This window comes from Papio anubis, chromosome 2, assembly GCF_008728515.1.
Source record: "Papio anubis isolate 15944 chromosome 2, Panubis1.0, whole genome shotgun sequence".
NCBI lineage: Eukaryota > Metazoa > Chordata > Mammalia > Primates > Cercopithecidae > Papio > Papio anubis.
In genome coordinates, this window is record NC_044977.1 from 42,820,778 (window position 1) to 42,842,550 (window position 21,773).

Genomic DNA, 21,773 nt, shown 5'->3' on the forward strand with positions numbered 1-21,773 from the left:
ATCAACACCCCCTTTTTGGTTTAAACTGGCACAAGTTGGATTCAGTAGGTTGCATGCAAAGAATCATAAATAATACACATGCAATAGGAACTCAATAACTGTTAAATAGAATGGAAGGTTTTTAAGTGAGGCAGTAAGTAAGATGGAGATTATTTCTCAGGAATATTGCTCTGGAGCCTGTATGACTGAGAGATGAGATGGCAGAGTGCAGACAGGGGCAGAGATTATAAAGATACCCACGGAGGTGAGCATGAGAGGGGAGAGGCCAGAGTGGCTAAGAAGGGAAGTGGGGGTGCCCAAGGGAAGGACTTGGTAGAATTCCACAACCAAGGAGATATGGGAGTAACAAGAAAGGGGATGTCAAAGATGACTGGGAATTTGTGACTGATTTCCAGAAGGAAGGATGATACCATTAATAGGAGGGAAGTCAGGAGAGAAGATGAGCAGGCTCTGGCTCTCACACACTGTTGCTGAGCTGAGGCACCAGTGACAGAGCTAATTAGCGTTAACTGAACAGAAAGAAATGGGGCCTGGTGTTTGGGAGAGAAGTCAGCTGCTGAATTAGAAATTCAGGGGTTCCCCTTAGCTGAGAGCTGAGGCTTGAGAGAGGCTGAGGCAGCCCAGGGAGAGCGCAGAGGAAGAAACCAGGGGAGACACATTATTTAGGAAGTTAGAGACTAAATAACCTAAAAAATAAAGAAAGAGCAGTGGGAGAGGTGGGGCAGAAATGTAGCATGTGCAACACAGAGGAAATCGAGGAAGGAGAGGGTTTTCAGAAGAGGATCCTGGTGAATGGTACCCAAAACTGCACACAGGCCAAACAAGGACATTCTCAGGGGACTGAGACCAGGCAATTTAACTCACTGAGGAGGAGACGGTGGGAAACCTCCACAGGAGCGGCAAGTCAGTGATGAGGGTGGAAGACAGATGGGAAGGCCTTGCGGCAAGGAGGCTGCAAGTCATTTAATGCCACAGTGGTCTCCAGCTGTTTTTGCCTTCTCAGGGAGTGGTGACAATGATTTTACAACTAGGAAAATACCTGGATGGCCTGTTTGATGAGAAAGGTTGAAGACTCCAGGACATAACCTGGATATGCCGGTGAGGTCATGAGAAACCTGAGCTACGCTGCCTAATAACAGGGCAGGGGTTGAGGGGTTGGGGCCGTGGATTGGGAGTGGAGGTTAGCAGCCGCCACATTAGTAGAGGGAGAAGATGTGGAGTGGTATCAGCCAGGACGCTTGTTTGTAAACAACAGAAACCAACCCTGACCCTAGCTAACTTAAGCAGAAAAGAAACTCGCAGGGAGGGCTCACAGAATCCAGGAGAAGGCTGGGTGCGGTGGCTCACACCTGTAATCCTAGCACTTTAAGAGGCTGAGGTAGGAGGATTGCTTGAGCCCAGAAGTTCGAGACCAGCCTGAGCAACATAGTAAGACCCCATCTCTACTAAAAATACAAAAAATTAGCCAGGTGAGGTGGCACGGGCCTGTAGTCCCAGCTACTCGGGTGGCTGAGGTGGGATGACGGCTTGAGCCCGGGAGGTCAAGGCTGCAGTGAGCCATAATGGTGCCACTACACTGCAACCTGGGCAATGGGAGTGAGACCTCTGTCAAAAAAAAAAAAAAAAAAATTCAGGAGAAGTATATTAGCTATTATGGTACACAACAAATTCCCCCAAGGCTTACAGCCAAAAATTAACACACATTCATTATCTCATAATTTCTGCTGTTAAGGATTAGGGAGCAATTTAGCTGGGTAGTTCTGGTTTGGGGTCTCTCATTAGGCTGTAGTCAGGATGTCCGGTGGGCTTCAGTCTTCTGAAGTTTGACTAGGGCTGGAGGAGCTGCTTCCAAGATGTCTCACTCACTGGGATGCCAATAGGAAACCTCATCACTTCACTGGCTATTGGCATGGGGCTTCATTCTCACAGGCAGGACTCTCCATAATCCCACCTGAGAGTCCTTAGGACATGAAAGGCGACTTCTCACATATGGGCAGTCCGAGAGACAGAAAGGAGGAAGCCGCAGTGCCTCTTCTGGCCTGGTCTCACAGGTCACACATGGTCACTTCTGCCATATTCCTTTTTCTTTTTTTTTTTTGAGACAGAGTCTCACTCTGTCGGCCAGGCTGGAGTGCAGTGGCACGATCTTGGCTCACTGCAACCTCCACCTCCTGGGCTCAAGCAATTCTCTTGCCTCAGCCTACCGAGTAGCTGGGATTACAGGCGTGTGCCACCATGCCTGGCTAATTTTTGTATTTTTAGTGGAGACAGGGTTTCACCATGTTGGCCAGGCTGGTCTTGAACTCCCAACCTCAGGTGATCCGCCCACCTAGGCCTCCCAAAGTGCTGGGATTACAGGCGTGAGCCACCACGCCTGGCCCACTTCTGCCACATTCTTTTCATGAGAAGTGAGTCACTAAGTCTAGCCCATCCTCACAGAAAGGGGAATTAAGCCCCAGTTCTTGCAGGTGAGAAGTATCAAAGAATTTGTAGACATATACTAAAATTAGAACTGTCCAGGAAAGTTGGAGAATGAGACTTGAAAAACAGAAAGCTGGACAGCCGGTGCCCCAGCCAAGGCCACACCAAGGAGTAGCCTGCTCAGGGCTGGACACCCTAGGCCATGTTGCCCAGACATGGGTGCCCCTCTTATAAACTATAAACATTCCTTCCGTTATTCATAGCACTCCCTCCAAAGATACAGTCACTGGCCTAGGCAGCTGGTTGGCTGAGTTTAGATCACTGTGCCCAACCCTCAGTTGCAATATGGCCTTTGGGGATGCTGCAAATATGAGGCAGGATTCTGACTGTCACCAAGACCTGCATGGTTGCGGGTCTGCCAAACACACATACATCCACAGGTACCACTAGAGCAATCCCCATCACAGAAGGGTTTCTGTCTGATTCTCCAACCCCAGATGGGTGTCCAGCAATTCAATTCAATTCTAACACTGACTCCCAGAGTTAGTGTAGACCCCAAAGGTTAAGGGGCCGCTTCATGTTTGTGTCAGCACAGGATGAAAACAAACCAAAGTGCCAGTATCTCTAGCTCCAATATCTTGTTTCCACTGAGATGTGTATGCCTTGGTGGAAACGAGATATGGGAGCTAGAGATGACAAAGGAAAACATCTCATCCCCGGGAGCCCCCAGAATCCCACTGTGAGAGTCCTCGATTGAGACTGTCCAAAGGTATTTAGTGGGGAGAAGGTGTTGAGTTGTTTCCCATCGTAAGTGGGAAAAGGTTTTGAGTCATTTAAATTTAACTATTAACAGAAGGGTGACCCCACAAGATAGAGGATCTGAGGATATCCTGGATGCTGACATTTGGCTTTAAATATAAACTTGGAGTCTTCAGTAATGTGAATGTTATTGTTAAGGAAGAAAATGATGTCTTCTAAGGTCAGCCCTAGATTTGGTTATAGCAAGTCAATGTGTTTTTGTTGTTGTTGTTTTAAATGAGCTAGAGCCTGGGACCTTGTAGGTAAAATCAGTTGGAGAGCTAAGTTATGAGAAAAAATGGGGAAAGTGAAAAAAATACAGACACATTGGAGATATAGTTCTCAAGGGAGACCTTCTGAGTAGGATGAAGTTCAAATGCACTACCACAGGGTCATATGGTTTCACTTAGGGTCCATGAAAGAGGCCCAAAAGCACAGGTCCTAGAACTGGGTAGAGTTTGTCTGGGGGACTCCAGCCACATGAGGGGGTGGTCATAATTCTAACTGAAGGCCAAGGGGTGGGCCTGCAGGACTACAGGGTTAAACAGCTCACCAGCTGGAGTCAGGATGGGTAGGTGGAAAGGAGGGCAAGATGGTCAGAAGAGATAAGGACCCAGGCTGGAGAGGACAGGCAGAAAGCACACATACCAACTTAAGAACTGGGCTTTGTAATGTGATGTTTTTTTAATGAAATGTCAGAGGCAGGCCCTACAAATGAGTCTATGATGAATGTCCAATCAATGTCCAATAATGAGTTACTAATTATTGTTCAATAACCAACCACACGCTTCCTAGGCCTGCCCTGAAACAAAGGTTGACTGTTGTCACGGTCAGTCCCTCCTGGGGAGATGGGCTGCTCACCCAGTTTCATTCTCCTGAAGCTGTCCTTCCATATGCCCATTTTTGGAAGGATGTAGCCTAACCCAGGTCTGTGACAGTTCTTTTTTGTCTTAAAATTACTTGATCAGTTTGTTCCGCTGTTTGTCTATATTCATGTTGACAGGGTTTCCTTATCTGTGTTGTCAAACCCTCTTGCTACAGTTCATTTCAGACATTTAATGAGCTCCTACTATGTGCCAGGCACTGGGGATACCAAGATAAATGAAGTAAACCAGATGACGTGCCATCTTTGTCCTTAAGAGTTAACACCGTGTGTGTGTGTGTGTGTGTGTGTGTGTGTGTGTGTGTGTGTGTTTGTGTGTATGTTGGGATATGGGTGTTGGAGGTGTTGAGAAACTGGATGTTGTAGGAAAATATAATATTTTGTAAAGAGGACTATCAAAGAAGAGCTAAATATCCATCCAGTACAAATGCTAGCTAGATATTTCACACAGGTAATCTCACTTACTCATCAATATAACTCTGTAAAGAAAGTACTGTTACTATTCCCATTTTCCAGAAGGGGGATGTGAGGTCATGTCACTTCTCTAAGGCCACACAGCTAGTAAGTGGCAGAGCCAGGGCTCGTATCCATGCCTTTATAAGGCCACATTTTCTTTTAATTGTAGTAAATACACATAGCATAAAATTTACCATAACTATTTTTAAGTGTACATTCAGTAATATTAAGTACATTCACATCGTGGTACAACTAAACTCCAGAATGCTTTTTATCTTGCAAAATAGAAACCCTATACTTATTAAACATCTACTTTCTATTTTCCCATTTGTTTCTCCCCTGACTCCTGGCAACCACCATTCTAGTTCCTGTCTCTATGAATTTGACAATCCTTGGTAATTCATAAGTGGAATCATACAGTATATGCCTTTTTGTGACTGGCTTATTTCACTTAGAATAATGTCCTCAAGATTCATCCATGTTGTAATTTGTATCAGAATTTCTCTCCTTGAAGGATGACTAATATTTCATTGCATACCATATTTTGTTTATCCAGTCATTTGTCAGTGGACAGTTGCATTGCTTCCACGTTTTGGCTCTTGTGAATAATGCTGAATGAATATGGGTATACAAATATCTCTTCAAGACACTCCTTTCAATTCTTTTGGATATATGCTCAGAAGTGGAATTGCCAGGTCATATGGTATTTCCACGTTTAATTTTTTGAGGAACTGTCATGCTACTTTCCATAGTGACTGAACCGTTTTACGTTCCCACCAACTGTGTACAAGGGTTCCAATTTTTCCACCCATTGCCAGCACATATTATTTCTTCATTTCTTTATTTATTTTCTTCCTCCCTCCCTCCCTCCCTTCTTTCTTCTTTCTCTTTCTTTCCCCTCCTCCCTCCCTCCTCCTCCCTCCCTCCCTCCTCCCTCCTTCCTTCCTTCCTTCCTTCCTTCCTTCCTTCCTTCTTTCCTTCCTTCTTTCCTTCCACTATAGCAGCCATCCTAATAGGTATGAGGGGGTGTCTCCTTGTTGTTTTGGTTTTCATTTCCCTAATGGTTAGTGATGTTGAGCACATTTTTCATGTGCTGGTTCATATTTTTCTTCGGATCACGTTGTGTTCAAGGTCGGCACCGCTTATTTTAGATAGTTGTGTGTGTGTGAGAGAGAGTGAGAGAGTTCTTTCTATATTCTGGATGTTAACCCATTATTAGATATATCATTTGCAAGTATTTGCTCCCATTCTGTAGGTTGCTTTTTTACTCTGTTGATTGTGTCCTCTGATGTATACAAGTTTTAAATTTTGACACAATCCCATTTACCTATTTTTACTTTTGTTGTTTGTGCTTTTTGTTTCATATTTAAGAAATAATTGCCAAATCCAATATCATGAAGATTTTCTACTGTGTTTTCACCAAGAGTTTTATAGTTTTAGCTCTTATATTTAGGTCTTTGATCCATTTTGAGTTAATGTTTGTATATGGTATGAGATAAGGGTCCAATTTTATTCTTTTGCCTGTAGACGTCTAGTTCTCCTGACACCACTTTTTGGTTCTCCATTGTTAGCCACTTTTAAGTGTACCATTCAGTGGTATTAAGAACATTCACGTTGTTGGGCAACCATCACCATTATTCATCTCCAGAACTTTTCATCATGCTACACTGGAACTCTGTACCCATTAAACAATAGCTCCCTCCCCCTGGCCCCTGGAAACCAGGTTTCTACTTTCTGTCTCCATGAATTTAACCCAGTCTTTGTTCTTGAGGACCATGTTCTACATGGGAAATTGTAAGAGCACAGAGCAGGGACACTTAGCTCTGGACTGGTAGGGTGTCAGTAGGAGGATGACAAGTGTAAGAAGAGGCTTTTGAAGGAGTGGTGCTCAAGCTTGGTAGGTACCAGCCAAGCAAGGAAGTGAGGGAGGAGCTGCATGTCAGCAGCTGGGATGAGCAGAAGCAAAGGCTTATGAGGCAGCTTGGGGTATTCTGGGCACCACGAGCTGTCCTGGTCAGTCCCTCTCGGGGGTATGGACTGCTTGCCCAGGCACTGAGGTTACTGAATTATTTCCCAGCTGTTTCTTCTTTGGGATCCCCCGTTCCTTTCACCTTCCCTGTTCAGAGCTGACTTTTCTTTCCTTCCATCTCATTCCTCCTCTTTCACAAGTATACATATGTAACAAACCTGCACGTTATGCACATGTACCCTACAACTTAAAGTATAATAATAATAAATAAATTTTAAAAAAAAATCTTGAACTTCTTTGTGAAATGTAACATATGTACCTTGTATTATTAGTCCATTCTCGCACTGCTGTAAAGAAATACCAGAGACTGGGTGATTTACAAAAGAGGTTTAATTGGCTCAGGGTTCTGCAGGCTGTTCAGGAAGTATGGCAGCATCTGCTTCTGGGGAGGCCTCAGGGAGTTTTTACTCATGGTGGAAGGCAAAGCGGGAACAGGCATCTTCACATGGCCAGAGCAGGAGGAAGAGAGAGAGGGGGGAGGTGCCACCCACTTAAACAACCAGATCTCACGAGAACTCACTGACTATACAGTACCAAGGGGGGATGGTGCTAAACCATTCATGAGACCACCCCCGTGATCCAATTGCCTCCCACCAGGCCCCACCTCCAACACTGGGGATTACAATTTGACATTTGGGTGGGGCAACAGATCCAAACCATATCTTACCTTATAATCCATGGATGTGTGTGATTAATTCTCACGGTGTAAACATGCCCGTGTGCCCCAATTCAGACGTGGAATCTTACCAGCACCCCAAGAGACCCCTTCCGGTGACTACTGACATCCTTCCCCCAAGGGTAACCACTATTTTGACTTCTAACAAAATAGACAACCTTCGCCTCATGTTGCTCATATAAACGAATCCTACAGAATATACTTGTCTGTGTCTGGCTTCTTTGGTTCAACATTCCTCCTTTTTTTCTGGGCCGATTCTTATCTTGCCTGAATGTCAGAAAATGGTCATTGTGCTAGTCCTCATCCCAGCTGAGATGATGGAGGGGAACTGGCTACACAAATGTAAGGTGGTGTCATAATTCGCAATAAACTGCAAGACAAGAAGTGTCTCTGGCCTGGCCCTGCGGGGCTGCTGCTGGAAAATGGATGGTGCCCATTGAGGGCTCTAATGGAGGAGGGACAGTGCTTGCCCTGTGCTATTCTCCTAATATTTCAAGGAGAGTGAAGTGAGAATTGGTAAGCATTCCCAGAAGGGCCACAAATCGCATTTTAGCTTGTTTCAATTGCAGAATGAAATGGCTTGTTTTCTTGGAAATTTTTATTCCACCCCCCTCAGTCCCTTGCCCTCTGTTTCCCTGGCTCTCAGGTGCATAGCTTCCTTCCTCCCTTCCTCCCTTCAACTCTTGCCCCTTTTGGCAGTTACATTTCTGCAGAGTTTAGCCCTCCCTGGACCCAGGAACTTTTAGCCAGTCTTGAACTTGGAAGATACAAGAGCTACAAGGAATCCTGATGATTAGCTGATTCATACCACCCTTAAATGTTTAGACTTAAGAAAAAGACTGAGAGATAGTGTATATAAAGTGTAAAATATTGGTATAGAGTTTAGATAATAAATCAATTCAGCTGGAATAATACATTAATTTTAACACATGTTAAATGTCATGTAACTACCGTTGAATCAAGATACAGGTTGGGCATGGTGGCTCATATCTGTAATCCCAGCACTTTGGGAGGCCAAGTCAGGCAGATATCACTTGAGCCCAGGAGTTCAAGACAAGCCTGGGCAACAGAGCAAAGCCCTGTCTCTACTAAAAATACAAAATTAGCCCAGTGTGGTGGTGTGCGCCTGAGGTCCCAGCTACTCGGGAGGCTGAGGTGGGAGGATGGCTTGAGTCCGGGAGGTGGAGGTTGCAGTGAGCTGAGACTGCATCATTGCACTCCAGCCTGGGCGGCAGAGTGAGACTCTGTCTCAAAACAGAGAAACAAAAAAGCAAGATGCAGAGCGTTTCCAGTACCTGGAAGGTTTACTCATGCTTTCCCCACAGTCCGTCTCTATTCCTCATCCACTTGTTTTCTTTTATCACCACAGATTGTACTTGCTTGTTCTTGAACTTTAGATAAATGGAATCATACAGTATATATTATTTTGTGTCTGGCTACTTTTGCTCAACATCGGGGTTTTGAGATTCATCCACGTTGTTGTATATAATCAGTAGTTTGTTCTCTCTCTCTCTCTCTCTGTCTCTCTTTTTTGCAGAATATGCTATCATTAATTTATCTCCTCTCCTGTTCTGACAGTTGGGGTGTTTCTGGTTTGGGCTGCTGTACCAATTTGTTAGGGCTGCCGTAACAGACCACCATAGACTGGGTGGCTTCAATGACAGAGGTTTGGTGTTTTTTTTTATTATTCTGAAAGCTAGAAATCCATGATCAAGGTTTTGGCAGGGTTGATTTCTTCTGAGGTCCTCTCTCCTTGGCATGTCGCTGGCCATCTGTCTTCTCTCTGTGTCTTCACACGGGCTTTCCTCTATATATGTGTCCTACTGTCCTCTTTTTATAAGGATACCAGCCATGTGGGATTAGGGTCCACCACAATGACCTCATTTAACCTTAATTACCTCTTTAAAGTCTCTAAGTACAGTCATATTCTGACGTAGTAGGGGTTAGTTAGGACTTCAACATATGAATTTCGGGGGACACAAGTCCATAACAGCTTCTATGAATAAAGCTGCCATGAATATTTTGGCACAGATTTTGTACATGTACAGTTGTCCAAAGTAGGTGAGCCAATTTACACTCCCACAGCAATGTGTGAGCATTCCAGTAGCTCTGCATCCTCACCAACCATTTCATTTTACAAATGAGCAACAGAGACCCACAGAGAGGTGCAAGGCTCACTTTCCCATGTGCAGATCATAAGTTTGAGGTTGCAGAGCAGAGCGTGCCAAGGAAGCCCTGTCCCAAAACTGCTTTAGGAATTTCTGACACTTCCCAACACATTACCTCGCTCAATCATTCAGTCATTCATCAAAAAGAACATTGAGAACCATCTGTGGCTCCGTCCTGTGCTAGGCCCTGGAAGCAAGGTGATGAACAGAGAGACAGGAAACTGACATTCAGGCTGGAGCAAAAGACAATGAACACAAGGACTCAGTAAGTCTTGTGGATTGTAGTAGGTGCTAGGCAAAAAAGCAGCAGAACCTAAGCAGAAGTTGGGATAGAGAAAAAGGAGCTCAGCCGTGGGGAGGGTAAACTCACCTGTAGATGGACTGCTCTTGAAGGGCCTCTCTGAGAGGCCATGGATAGCAGAACCCTAAAGGATTCCAAGGCGCCAGCCAGACAAAGGCCTAGGAAATTGCTGAGGCAAAGAATTTAGGAGGAGCACAAGCCCTGAGGTAGGAGCAGCTCTGGAGAGGGGAGGAATGAGGAAATGATGGTCTGTGTATCTGAACCCAGTGGACAGGGGTTGGGGGAGGCAGGAGATGAGGTCTACCAGGCGAGGTCCAAGACCATGCAGGGCTTGCAGGTTGTGGGAAGAGTTTGGATTTTATTCTAAGGGTAATGGGAAACCACTGGAGAGTTTCAAGGGAGGGGCAAGCAAGATCCAACTGACATTAACGGATGGTATGGGGGAGAAGCAGGCACACTCCTTCAGAGACTGTTACCCTTTCCTAGGTAATAGTCACTGACATGTCAGCAACTTAGACTCAGGAGGAGATGGAAGAGATATATTTTGGAGGTAAAACTGACAGGATGTGGTGAGGGGTTGGATGGGCCTGTTGGGAATAGGAAGTGAGTGATGGATAACTTCTAAGTTTTGAGCTTTGACTCTCCTGACAGAAGGCAAGGACTTTTCAGCTATAACTTACCAACCTCTGACTGTGCAGTTCTCTTGTTCATCTCACTACTGGATATCTTGAGCCTCAGGACATAGTAAGTGTTCAATAAACATTCTCGAATGTATAAACTGACTGCATGCATGAATGCTTTAGCACAGCAGGGCCCAACCTTTTTGGCACCAGGGACCGGTTTTGTGGAAGACAAGTTTTCCACAGACAGTGGGGGGACAGGGGATGGTTTTGGGGTGAAACTGTTCTACCTCAGATCATCAGGCATTAGATTCTCATAAGGCACCCACAGCCTAGATTCCTTGAATGTGCAGTTCACAACAGGATTCACACTCCTATGACAATCTAATGCCACCACTGGTCTGACAGCAGGCAGAGCTCAGGCAGTAATGCTTGCTGGCCCACCGCTCGCCTCCTGGTTCCTAACAGGCCACAGACTGTCCAGAGGCCCAGGATTTGGGGACCCCTGCTTTAGAACATGGAATGGGTTAAATAGTTTTTCTCTTTTGAAAATGTTTACCCAGGTAAAATTTGCATAACATCAATTAACCATTTTAAAGTGTACAGTTTACTGGCATTTAGCACACTTACAATGTTGTGGAACCATCATCTATCTAGTTCCAAAATGTTTTATCACCCCTGAAGGAGTCCCTATACTCATTAAGCAGTCATTCCCCATTCCTTCCTCCCCACCCCCAGCCCTGGGCAACCACTACTATGCTTTCTGTCTCTGTGGATTTACCTATTCTAAATATTTCATAAGATGTAATCACATCATATGTGACTTTTTGTGTCTGACTTCTTTCATTAGCATACATTTCTGAGATTCATTCATTGCAGCATGTGTTATGTTAGCATGTTATCCCCCCTGCTCCTTTTTTTTTTTTTTTGAGACAGGGTCTCACTCTGTGGCCTAGGCTGGGGTGCAGTGGCATGAGCTCAGCTCACTGCAGTCTCCATAACCCAGGTTCAAGTAATCCTCCTGCCTTAGCCTCCCAAGTCGTTGGAACTACAGTTCCTTGCCACCACACCGGCTATTTTATTTTTATTTTTAGCAGAGATGAGGTCTCGCTATGTTGCCCAGTCTGGTTTCAAACTCCTGGTATTACATGATCCTCCTGCCTCAGCTTTCCAAAGTGTTGGGATTACAGTCATGAGCTGCCCTGCTGGGCCATTTTATTCCTTTTAATAGCTAAATAACATTCCATTAGATGGATGTATCACACTTTGTTTATCCATTCATCCTTTGACAGACGTTAGAGTTGTTTCCACCTTTTGGTTATTGTAAATAGTGCTGCTGTGAACACTGGTGTACATGCATTTGTCTGAATATCTGTTTTCAACTCTTTTGGGTATTTACCTAAGAGTGGAATTGCTGGTCAAATGGTAATCTATGTTTAAGTTTTTGAGGAGCCACCAAATTGTTTTCCAACAGCTCAATAATGTTTTACTGAAGTTAAATAGAATAAGCAGGGGGGAGTCTGGGAGGCAGGAATGAGGGCTTCTCCTGTCCTTCACAGGCAGCACTGGACTCTGCCATTTACCGGCTGTGTGATCTGGGTCAACGTACTTAAATTCCCTGGACTGCCTCCTAATCCTCAAAGTGGAGAAAATAAAACCTAATTTCTGTGAGCTGCGTGAGATACTGTTTCTGAAGCTCCAGGCACAGAGTAAGCCCCCGTGCATTAATTGCCTTTCCTTACTCCCTGACCTTGCCTTTTCACACTTCACTCGCTGCCACGTGGCGTCGGAGGCCAGTCCGCACCCGCAGCCCCCAGCTGAGCCAGGCTGCAGACTACAACTCCCAGCGAGCACTTCTTCCCGGCCGCCTCTCCCCGGCTGCTGCGCATGCTTTGGCAGACGTGGCACCGGGAACTCGGAGGCGGGGAGCGGCTGGGAAGTAGCCGTGGTGGTTGGCCGAGGTGGAGCTAGCAGGCGGGCGGGCGCGGGCGCCGGAGTGGAGACAGGAGCCAGCGGTGGGCAGCGGCTGCGGGGATGGCGCGGGCCGGGCCGGCATGGCTGCTGCTGGCAATCTGGGTGAGACTGTGGGGCAGGGGTCCGGGCTGGGCCGGCACGTGTGCCCCGCGTGCCCTTCTGCGCTCTCTGCTCCAGCCCTCTCCAGGACGTGCGGGAAGCTGCCCCGGGGCACCGGGATGAGGGCGTGCATGCCAGGCAGACGGGCACCGGGTGCTACGCGGGAGACAGCGGGAGTCCCGGTGCCCTCCCCGCCAAGCGCTCCCGGGCGCAGGGGCAGGAGGCAGCTGTGGGGCGCCGGGCGATCCCTGGCAGGGTGCTTACGCCACGGCCACAACTTTGCGCGGATGCAGGTCGGGGCAAAGCCACCAGCTCAGGCGGGACGCCGGCTGGCTGCGGGTGTGCTCAGCCCCAGACTCCGAGCCCTGCACCTGTGTGAGTGCGGGGTGGGATGGGGGTGCTTACTACCTGCACTGCCGGAAACCTTGGTTTAGGGCCACCTTGTTCTTGGTTTCGGCCCCAGGCGTCTGGGAAACTGCGGGCCACCACCTGGGCCTCCGCCCACAGGCCAGGCTCGGTGGGCTGGGTGGGGTCGACGCAGCCCGCCCCTGCTGAGGAGCTGCTCCTACACCCAACTGAGGGGCTGGCTCGAGCCTCAGCCACTTTCTAGCCGTGTGACGCGCCGGTTCATTTAATGTATCTGAGCTAGTCTCCTCATCCATGATATAGAAAGGCAAAGGTACCCCCATAGGGTGGTTCTGAGGGTCGGATGAGGTCTCAGAGAAAGAAGCTGTGTAAACTGCAAAATCTTACGAAAGTGGAAAAGGAGTGGGCTCCAAGAGGAGTTTGCTACACTTGGTGGAGGGACTCCAGGCATCCCTGAGAGAGGTCGGAATGGGTGTGCCTGCTGGCCCAGGCACTTATGCCCTCCCTTATTTTAGGACCATCCTGGCTCCTTTTCTCCTGAAGTTCCAGGGAACTTCCTGCTCCTGGCACCCTCCCCAACCCAGATTTTCCCGTTATTTTCCATTTGGGTGTGGCAAGGACACTGGGCAAAGAGGAGGAGAAAAGGAGTGTGGGTTGAGTTGCTTGAAACACTTCCATCTCCCAATACCCTGGATCACCAGTGAGGAGTGGCCTGGGACTCTCTGGTTGGAAGCGGTTGGGGAAGGAAGCCCCCTGTTCTCTTAGGTCTGTGTTCTCACTCTCGGGGAGAACCAGGCTGGAGTGGGGCAGTGTCACTTCATTGCGTCTGGGTTTGTTGAACGCTATTTTGCCATCAGTCCCCTGGAGCCAGTTGGTCTGGGCGGGTCTCTGGGCCAGGAGGAGGGAGCTATCTTCTGCAAGGCCCCCACGGGTCTTTGCACTTGGACTGAGTAGGAGGTCCTGCTTTCCTCCCTTTCCCCTCCCTCTTGTGAAAACAATGGGCTTGAGAATCTGAAATTTCATTCAGCAGACATTTATTTATCAATCACATTGTTTGGATTGATATTTTGCCCTCCACTGGGTTGGATTTTGGGTGGAGAGCAAAACACACATTGTGCCTGCCATCTGGTGTTGCCCTGGATTGGGCAAAGGAGTCAGTCCTGTGAGCAAATAATGACAGAACAGTAAGTGCTGTGACCTTAGGTACTGGTACCTTCACTGAACGGGAGCCATACATTGATTTAAAGGGAGGTCAGCCATGGCTTTCCTGAGGTGGTGGAGTTGAACAGAGTCTGAGAGGAGTGTGGTAGTTAGCTAGGCACTGGAGGGCTGCGGCTCCCCTTCACTGGGAGGTGCGGAAGAGCAGGTAGGTTTGCTGAAAGCACTAGAACCTGGGAGTCCTGAGCAAGCAATTTCTATCTTCTCCTTTCCCTAAGCCCTAGAGTTGGCTTAGCAGGTAGGAGGTGGAGGGAGCATGCCAACAGGAGCAGTGGTGAGTGATTGCTGGACAGTGGGTTGGGCCTTTGTAAATTTAAATGCTGTGCCTATCTGATAAGGGCTCTCCAGGTTCCTGGAAGCAGGTTGGGTTTCTTTGTTCATTCAATATTTACTGAGGGCTGATATGTGCACAGGACTGGGCTGTGACCTGAAGGGTATAAAGGCATCTGCAGGGATTCATGTACAGGGATATACACCCACCGTATTTTTTACAATAGCAAAAATGTGGAAATGGGTTAAATGCTCAATAATAGTGGCTTGGTTAAATAATATCTGGCCTTGTTCATATCATGAAAAGTGATGTTTATTTTTGTCAGTTTGGCCTGCTATAACAAATATCCCATAGACTGGTGATGCAGAACAATCGAAATGTATTTTTCACAGTTCTGTAGACTGGAAGTCTGAAATCAGGGTGCCAGCATGGTTGAATTCTGGCAAGGACCCTCCTCCAGAAGACTGTTGACTTCTCATTGTATCCTTATATGATAGAAAGAGGACTAGACAGTTAGTTCTCCTGGGTTCCTTTTTCAAGGGCACTAAACCTATTCATGAGCGATCTACTCTCATGACCTAATTACCTGCCAAGGGCCCCACCTCTTAATACTATCACTTTGGGGGTTAGGATTTCAACATATGAATTTTTGGGGGAATGACAGAAATATTCAGTCCTGGCCGGGCACAGTTGCTCACACCTGTAACCCCATCTCTTTGGGAGGCTGAGGCGGATCACCTGAGGTCAGGAGTTTGAGACCAACCTGGCCAACATGGTGAAACCCTATCTCTACTAAAAATACAAAAATTAGCCGAGCGTGGTGGCAGGCACCTGTAGTCCCAGCTACTCAAGAGGCTGAGGCAGGAGAATTGCTTGAACCCAGGAGGCAGATGTTGCAGTGAGCCGAGATTGTACCACTGCACTCCAGCCTGGGGGATGGAGCAAGACGCCATCTCAAAAAGAAAGAAAAAACAAAGAAGAAGAAATATTTCAGTCCATTCCAATGTTTGTAAAGAATATTTATATTTACTAGAATGTTATGTTTATTATGAAAACATTTTATGATGTTTATGAAGAATATCTAAGGATGTGGAAAAATGCCCAAGTATGATAACTAAGGGAAAAGCAGGATATAAAACCAAACCCCAGGGTGGCTGAAGTTACGTGCATGAAGAATTAGCAGTGCATCAAAATGTTAACAGTCATTGTTCTGGAAGGTGGAGTTGTGATGACTTGTGCTTCTTTGCTTATGTTTTTCTGTGGTTTCCAAGTTTTTCACATGAATATGTATTAGTTTATAATCAGGAAAGTTAATGAAGATTTTTAAAAAATGTTCCTTTGGGAACCCTCAGCCTTCCAGAAGAATACTGGGGTGGAAGGTGTCACAGTCAAACACATGGGACAGGTTAGTTCCAAGAGCTTCCAGGCTGGGTGTCTGTGCCCTCAGAGGCTATGGGTGGTGGTATCTTCCTTCCCAAGCACTTCTGGGCACAGGGGCAGGAGGTAGCCCTAGGGTGCAGGGCGATCCCTGGCGGGCCGTGCTGTCCTGCTCCCATCCCTGCGCTGACTGCCTGCTTTCCTGCTGTCCAGCTCAGCTCCTCCCTGCAGCTGACCCTTCTCTAGGGCTATCCATGCTGATTGTCCTGTGGTCTCCACCAAGCCTGTAGGATGGAGAAACATCAAGCTGGAGCGAACTCTAGGTCTCCCAGCTCAGTGGTTCTCAAGCATCGGGCCAAGGACTGAAGTTGGGCTGGGCTGGACTTTTCTGGTCTACAGTCAAACTGGAAAAAAAAATGGTGTATTTGTTTGTTTTTCATGAATCCAAATGTTTTCAGTTTAAAAACTTGTCAATTTTTCTGACATGATGACCATATTTTGAGGGGGAGGGGGTTACAGCATCCTTTTGAAAAATGAGGCTGGTTGTGGTACATTGTGATTTCTTTTTAAAAGTCCTTTCTTGATAAAATTTATTTTTAATAATATAAAATCCATGTTGCATATTTATATTTAAAAATACATATATTCTGCTGATCTGTGAGATTCAGAACTGATCTAACTCAGCCTTCTCCTTTTATAAGAGAATAGCGAGGCCTAGGGAGGGAAGGGACTCACTCAAGGCCACCCAGTTAGTGAAGGCAGAGCTGGGAGAAGAGCCAGATCTGCTGAATGTAAATCGGGTTCTTCCCACGCCTCCATCTCCCGCCTGCTTCTCTGCCTCTGCCCCTGATGGTCGCTTGAAGCTCAGACCCTGGAGGACAGTGGTTGGAGGTGCAGGAGGCAGATGTTTGCTCCTGGCTTCTCCTGTAGAGCTTTTAAGGTACACTTATTTAGGTTCTGTACTTCTCTGGGACCATTATATATTTAATAGGCTTTTGTGGGCTGGCCTGAGGACTGAATTGCCATTTAAAATGCTATTTGGAACCTGGAATGCACATTTCCCACAGAAATAAACACATTACAGTGGAAGTCTTAAAACAGACCCGGCATATAAGGTGGAAGTGTGGCTGACTGCCATAAGAGCGGCAACCCCCGTGTGCTGGGGATTCAGGACGAGGCCAAGCAGTGGGACACTGAATGACCAGAGAAGGCCCCAGGAAAGAGCAGGGTGTGAGCTGGCCTCACAAGGAGGGCAGACTTGGAGCTCTGTGACAGCAGAGAGTACCCTGTCCTGGCTGTGGTGTCCCCAGCACCTAACTCAGGGCCTGGCATGTCATCAGCCCTGGTCTGTGTTTGGCTGATGGAATTAATGTCACAGGCAGAGAAGGAAACCTTCTAAGCCAGAGACATGGAAAATGAGGAATGATAGGCCAGGCTGGATGGAGGGAGGGTTTGAGTCTAGGGATGAGGGGAATAAGACTGAAAAAGTGGATCGTAAAGAACCTTAAATGCCTGGCAAAGCCATGGGGACTCGATTCTGAAGGTAATGGAGAGACATGATGAAAGCTGCCCTTTTAATAACAAGATCAATCAGGTCACATGCAGGGTTGGGTGGGAGGGGGAGAGACTGGATTAATTTTCCCAGAACAACACTTTCATCCTTACTTTCCTCTCTGTTATCTACAGGATAAATTCAAGTGTTATGTAGTGGAAAGAACATGGGCTTTCAGCCAGCTAGACACTCAGGAGCTGCCTGACCTTGGGCCCTGCCTCAGTTTTCTTGTTTGTAAGTGGTGATAATGATATCCATCTTGAAGTGTTGAAAGGATTAGAAGAGATACAGGAAGCACCCAGCACAGTGCTTGGCACAGGAAAGTGTCCAGTCACTGGGAGTCTCAGCAGTCATTGCCAGTTGTTGAATAAGAGATGATGGGGAAGTCAGTTAAGAGGAGGAGGTGGGCAGGGAAGGGCCAGAGAGAGGCTGCACGATTTGAATGCCAGGTAGGGGGCCCCCTGTGCTGCTAGGATTCTCCCCACGGGAGTTACTTGGAGCTGAGCTCTTGACTCCCTCCTTGCCCCCTCTCTGCCAGGCCGCTGCAGAGATCCCAGGTCGGGGCGGTGTGCAGAAGGGCTCAGGATATAAGTGTGCTTGGTTTCTCTCCCCTTTCTTCTGAAAGTAGATCCCCTCTTGGGAATGAAGACAGCAAACACACTATATCCCTGGAGGTTTTGCCCCAGCTTTGCGGTTTTGTTCTGTTGGGCTCTTGTGTCTTGCTTGGTGGTTGTGGTAGCTTTTGAGGCTGTCTGAGTGACAGTGGGCCAGAAATGAATGCATGGGGTATAAGGAGAGACTGAGGTTCTTCCACATTACCTGGACTTGGGATGGTTTATTTGCCCCCCACCTCTCCTTCCTTGTGCGTGTGCATGTGTGTGGGGGGGAGGGGTTGGGGGTGGTGGTGGTATTGTCTTTAACACCTGACATCTTAGGTCCCAACGGGAGAGGGAAGGAGCAGGAGTTCTCAGCCCTGGTGGGCTAGCCCATCCCTTCTGCCTGGCCATCTTTCAGCACTGACTGGAGCCTCTGGCTCCCCATGTGATCTGTTGGCAGAATTGTTAAATCGGATGCATTTGTAGAAGGCTTTAGAGTTTGCAAAGCATTTCCATGTATTTCACGTCAGTGTGGTTTTGAGCCCCATGTAACTTGGTGAGGTGAGTAGGCTAGCCCAGTACCATTACCCCTGGAGAGGAATGGGTGGCTGGACAGGGAGGTGGGAGGCGACATGCCCTTAGACGAGGTTGAGGAGTCTGTGGCCTGGAAGGTGAAGGAATAAAGAGATAGATGGGGACCACAGTCAGAGTTCTCAGTGCCTGGCTTGAATGTGTAAGCAGCTGTGTTGGCAGCCATTTTCCAGGATTGTCCCTGAAACTTGTTTTTCAGCTACTCCCTCGTGGCTGTGACATTGTACGGGAGTGGCCAGCCAGGCACGTGCTGACTGTGTCCTTCCCCCGAGGAGCTCCAGTTCGCTGTCCCCTGTTGCCACCCTACATCAACAGGGCCTCTTTCCATATACCAGTTTGCAACCACTTATAATTAATTAGCTTTGTGATCTTGCACTGGGGGGTTGAAGACACTCATGTAGTGTGGGATTAAAAGAGCCTTTATTCCTCAAAATCATACTGAGGCACCAGTTTGATGCACATTCCATTCCTAGATGGTGTGATGGTGGGCCTGTGTCTGGCTTCAGAGTTTCCAACTCATTAAAGCTGCGGAGGCACAGGGGTTGAATGTCCATTTGCTACAAAGAATCCCACAGTTCCTCCAACCCCTGGTGCAGGCAGATTTCTTGAATTTGTGAGCAGGTCCTTTAATCCTTGTTGGAAGATGTTGATGAAAATCAAGGTTAAGCGTTGTAAGCTGGGGCTTAAACATAAAGGTGATCCAGTATCTGAGCCCAAATGTGGGCCTGGTAGGAAAGCTCTGTTGTTGGGCCAAGCAGGGAAGGGTCTTGAGGACCAAGTGGATTTGTTCTCATCACGGGGTCTAGTCTTTATGGGTCCTGAGCAGAGTATTAGTACATGCCCCCTATTTCAAAGGAAAGTGGACCAGCATCCGCATCCTACATGTGCCACAGATGTTCATTCATTCAACAGATACTTCTTTTTTTTTCCCAAATGGATATTTCCTTGAGAATCTTTTATGAGCCAGGCCTCATGCTAAGGCACTGGGGATAACCATAAATAAGTCAGACAACATCTCTTTCTCTCATGGCCTAGTGGGACAGCCACTGATTAATTATTTAGTTCAGGTAATAAGTGCTGAAAACAGAAAGTGTTAATATAATGTGGTAAGAGAATGTATAACAGGGCTCCCTAACCTAATTCAAGGAGTCAGGAAAGGCTTCTCTGAGAACCTCTGGGTTTTTCTTGGAATAATGTGTTTAAATGTATAAAGTAAAATGCATAGAATTACAAAGAAAGCAGTTATATTGAAATACAGTTATCAAAATATAACAAGGTTGTGATAAAATAATATTTATGTTTATTAATGCATCGTATAAAAAGATTGAAGGTACAAGTTTGATAACTTCTATAATTTTAAGTAGTGATGAGCATAAATAGTGTTTCAGGATATCTTGAAATGTGGTAAGGAAATCTGATTTCTGTTGGTGGCAAAGTCACAGACACTGGTACCCTAATTACTACTGTAATTTATTATCTACATTCATAAATGTAGAAAGCATTTATACATTTATAAATACATTCATAAGACAGGAAAGGCTAAATTTCAGTTAGAAGTTAGTGAAGATAAAGATGTCATTTTTCTCCATCCAAATTCGTAGACTACAGTGGAAAAAAATTATCTAAAACTTAGAAATAAAAGATGATTTTGTGACCTTTTAGTATCGTACTAGAGTATTGTATAAAAAACCACCTAAGGACCAGCTGTGCTCTAGGGGATGTAACTCTGTTTATTATTTGTTATGGGCCATACTTTGTAAAGTTAGGTAGGATGCAAATTATTTCTGTTTGGTAAAGAAGAGAAACACAAAGATTATTGCCCTGAAGGACATTAACCTGTTGGTATCTAATGTAGCAGTCTTATATCAGGATTATATCCTCTTTTTTAGGGTCTCTTATTAGCGAGTTAAGTAAAACTGAAATATGCTCAATACCTATTTGTATGAGAATTAGGCTTTTAACATTTTAGAATTATACTTGACTCCAGTTTGAGAACTGCTGAGTAAGCAGAACGTAAAGATGTGTTGCTTAGAAGAGAGGTCTGGTCTGGAGATGTTGATTTAGGGGTGCTGTTCAGGAGAGTGGGTGAAGTTGGCTGGGCATATAGGGTAGGAAGAGAGGGTAGACTGAGTGAGCTGCAGAACTTCAACATTTAAAGAATGGGAAGAGGAGGGTTTACAAAGAAGAAAGGAATGATTGTTAGAGAAGTAGGAGGGAAACCAAGTGTGGCATGGAGTTCAAGAGGCCAAACAAGATGAGAACTGGAAGTGCCTGTAGGGTTTATCTACAGGGAGGTCATTGTTGAGCCTTCACCAAGAGCCTTTTTGGTGGTGGTGGTGGTAGGGAGGGCAGATTTCAGAGGGATGAGCAATAGAAGGAGGCAGGAGGATGGGAGGAGCGGGGGAGATGGAAAATTCTGGCTAACAGTGGACAGGGGAGTGATGTGGGGCCCAGAGAGAGGGTTTTTAAAAGATGGGTCAGTGATGGAGTTTCTTCACCTTAAGGAGATATGTGTTAAATGAATTCCTGCGCTCCCAGCCCCTGGAGATGTTTTTCTTCAAGAATAAAGCCCAGGAATCTGTATTCCCAGAATACTGAGTGCTGTGGTACAGCTACAAAACTAGACACATTTCGAAGTTAATCTTATATGGCTGGTGGTACTTTGCCAGCCGAGCTGGGTGCTCTCGATTGAGTGTGTAGCACAAGTTCTGCTCACATTGGAGCTGTGTCACCGTTGTCTGCTTGCTGTCACGTGACCTGAGCAAGTGCTTTTCTCTGAAGGGATTTGGGGGCTTGTGAACGTGCTGGTAGCAGAGGGAAGATGGATCAGGTTGTCACTGTGGCTCTTTTCAGCAGGTCACGCTCAACAGCTAGATTGGAAGGGAAAGCAGACTTGCCAGCCTCTCAGGTGTTATTCTGGGTGGAGCAATGGGGAGTGGATGATGCTCCAGGGATGTCTGTCGGAACTATTCACATTGACAGGCCAAGAGAAAACCATCAGATCTGTCCTGGCAGGGTCCTGGCTCTACTGTTTTAGGCTTAATCCGAGGCAAATCCCTTCTCTGAGCCTCAGTTTTCACATCTCTAAAGTGGGGATAGTACCACCTCTGCCTATAAACACTGATTGTTTATGATATAGTTTTTCAACTCCTGCAAGAATAGTCATACATTTTACAGTGTAACCCAGTAATATTCGGTTCACTGAATGCACAGTGTTGCTACCTATGCTACTCACTGATGTTTTCTAGTCAATGTAATTTTTAAAAAATGCTACTGTAACTCACTGATTCTATGACTAGACTCTTGGGTTGAGACCTGAAGGGTGGAAACAGTGGCTTAGACTCTCAACTTTAGAGGATGAAATGAGATCATGTGTG

The 21,773-nt window shown here is 46.4% G+C and overlaps 1 protein-coding gene across 3 annotated transcripts in view; it reads left to right on the forward strand.

Moving 5' to 3' along the window:
- The first annotated feature begins 12,249 nt into the window (after positions 1-12,249).
- PDIA5 (protein disulfide isomerase family A member 5) overlaps positions 12,250-21,773 on the forward strand; it is a 92,379-nt gene continuing 82,855 nt past the window's right edge. For 2 of the 3 annotated variants that reach the window (XM_021934127.2, XM_021934126.2), the window contains exon 1: positions 12,589-14,157. Coding sequence is in view for 1 of the 3 variants with exons in the window: in XM_021934125.2 (XP_021789817.2) it covers positions 12,387-12,428 (42 nt within the window). In the remaining 2 variants the exon portion in view is untranslated. Of the gene's footprint in view, positions 12,429-12,588; positions 14,158-21,773 lie in introns of those variants that run through there. The other variant, XM_021934125.2, reaches the window with a different exon arrangement.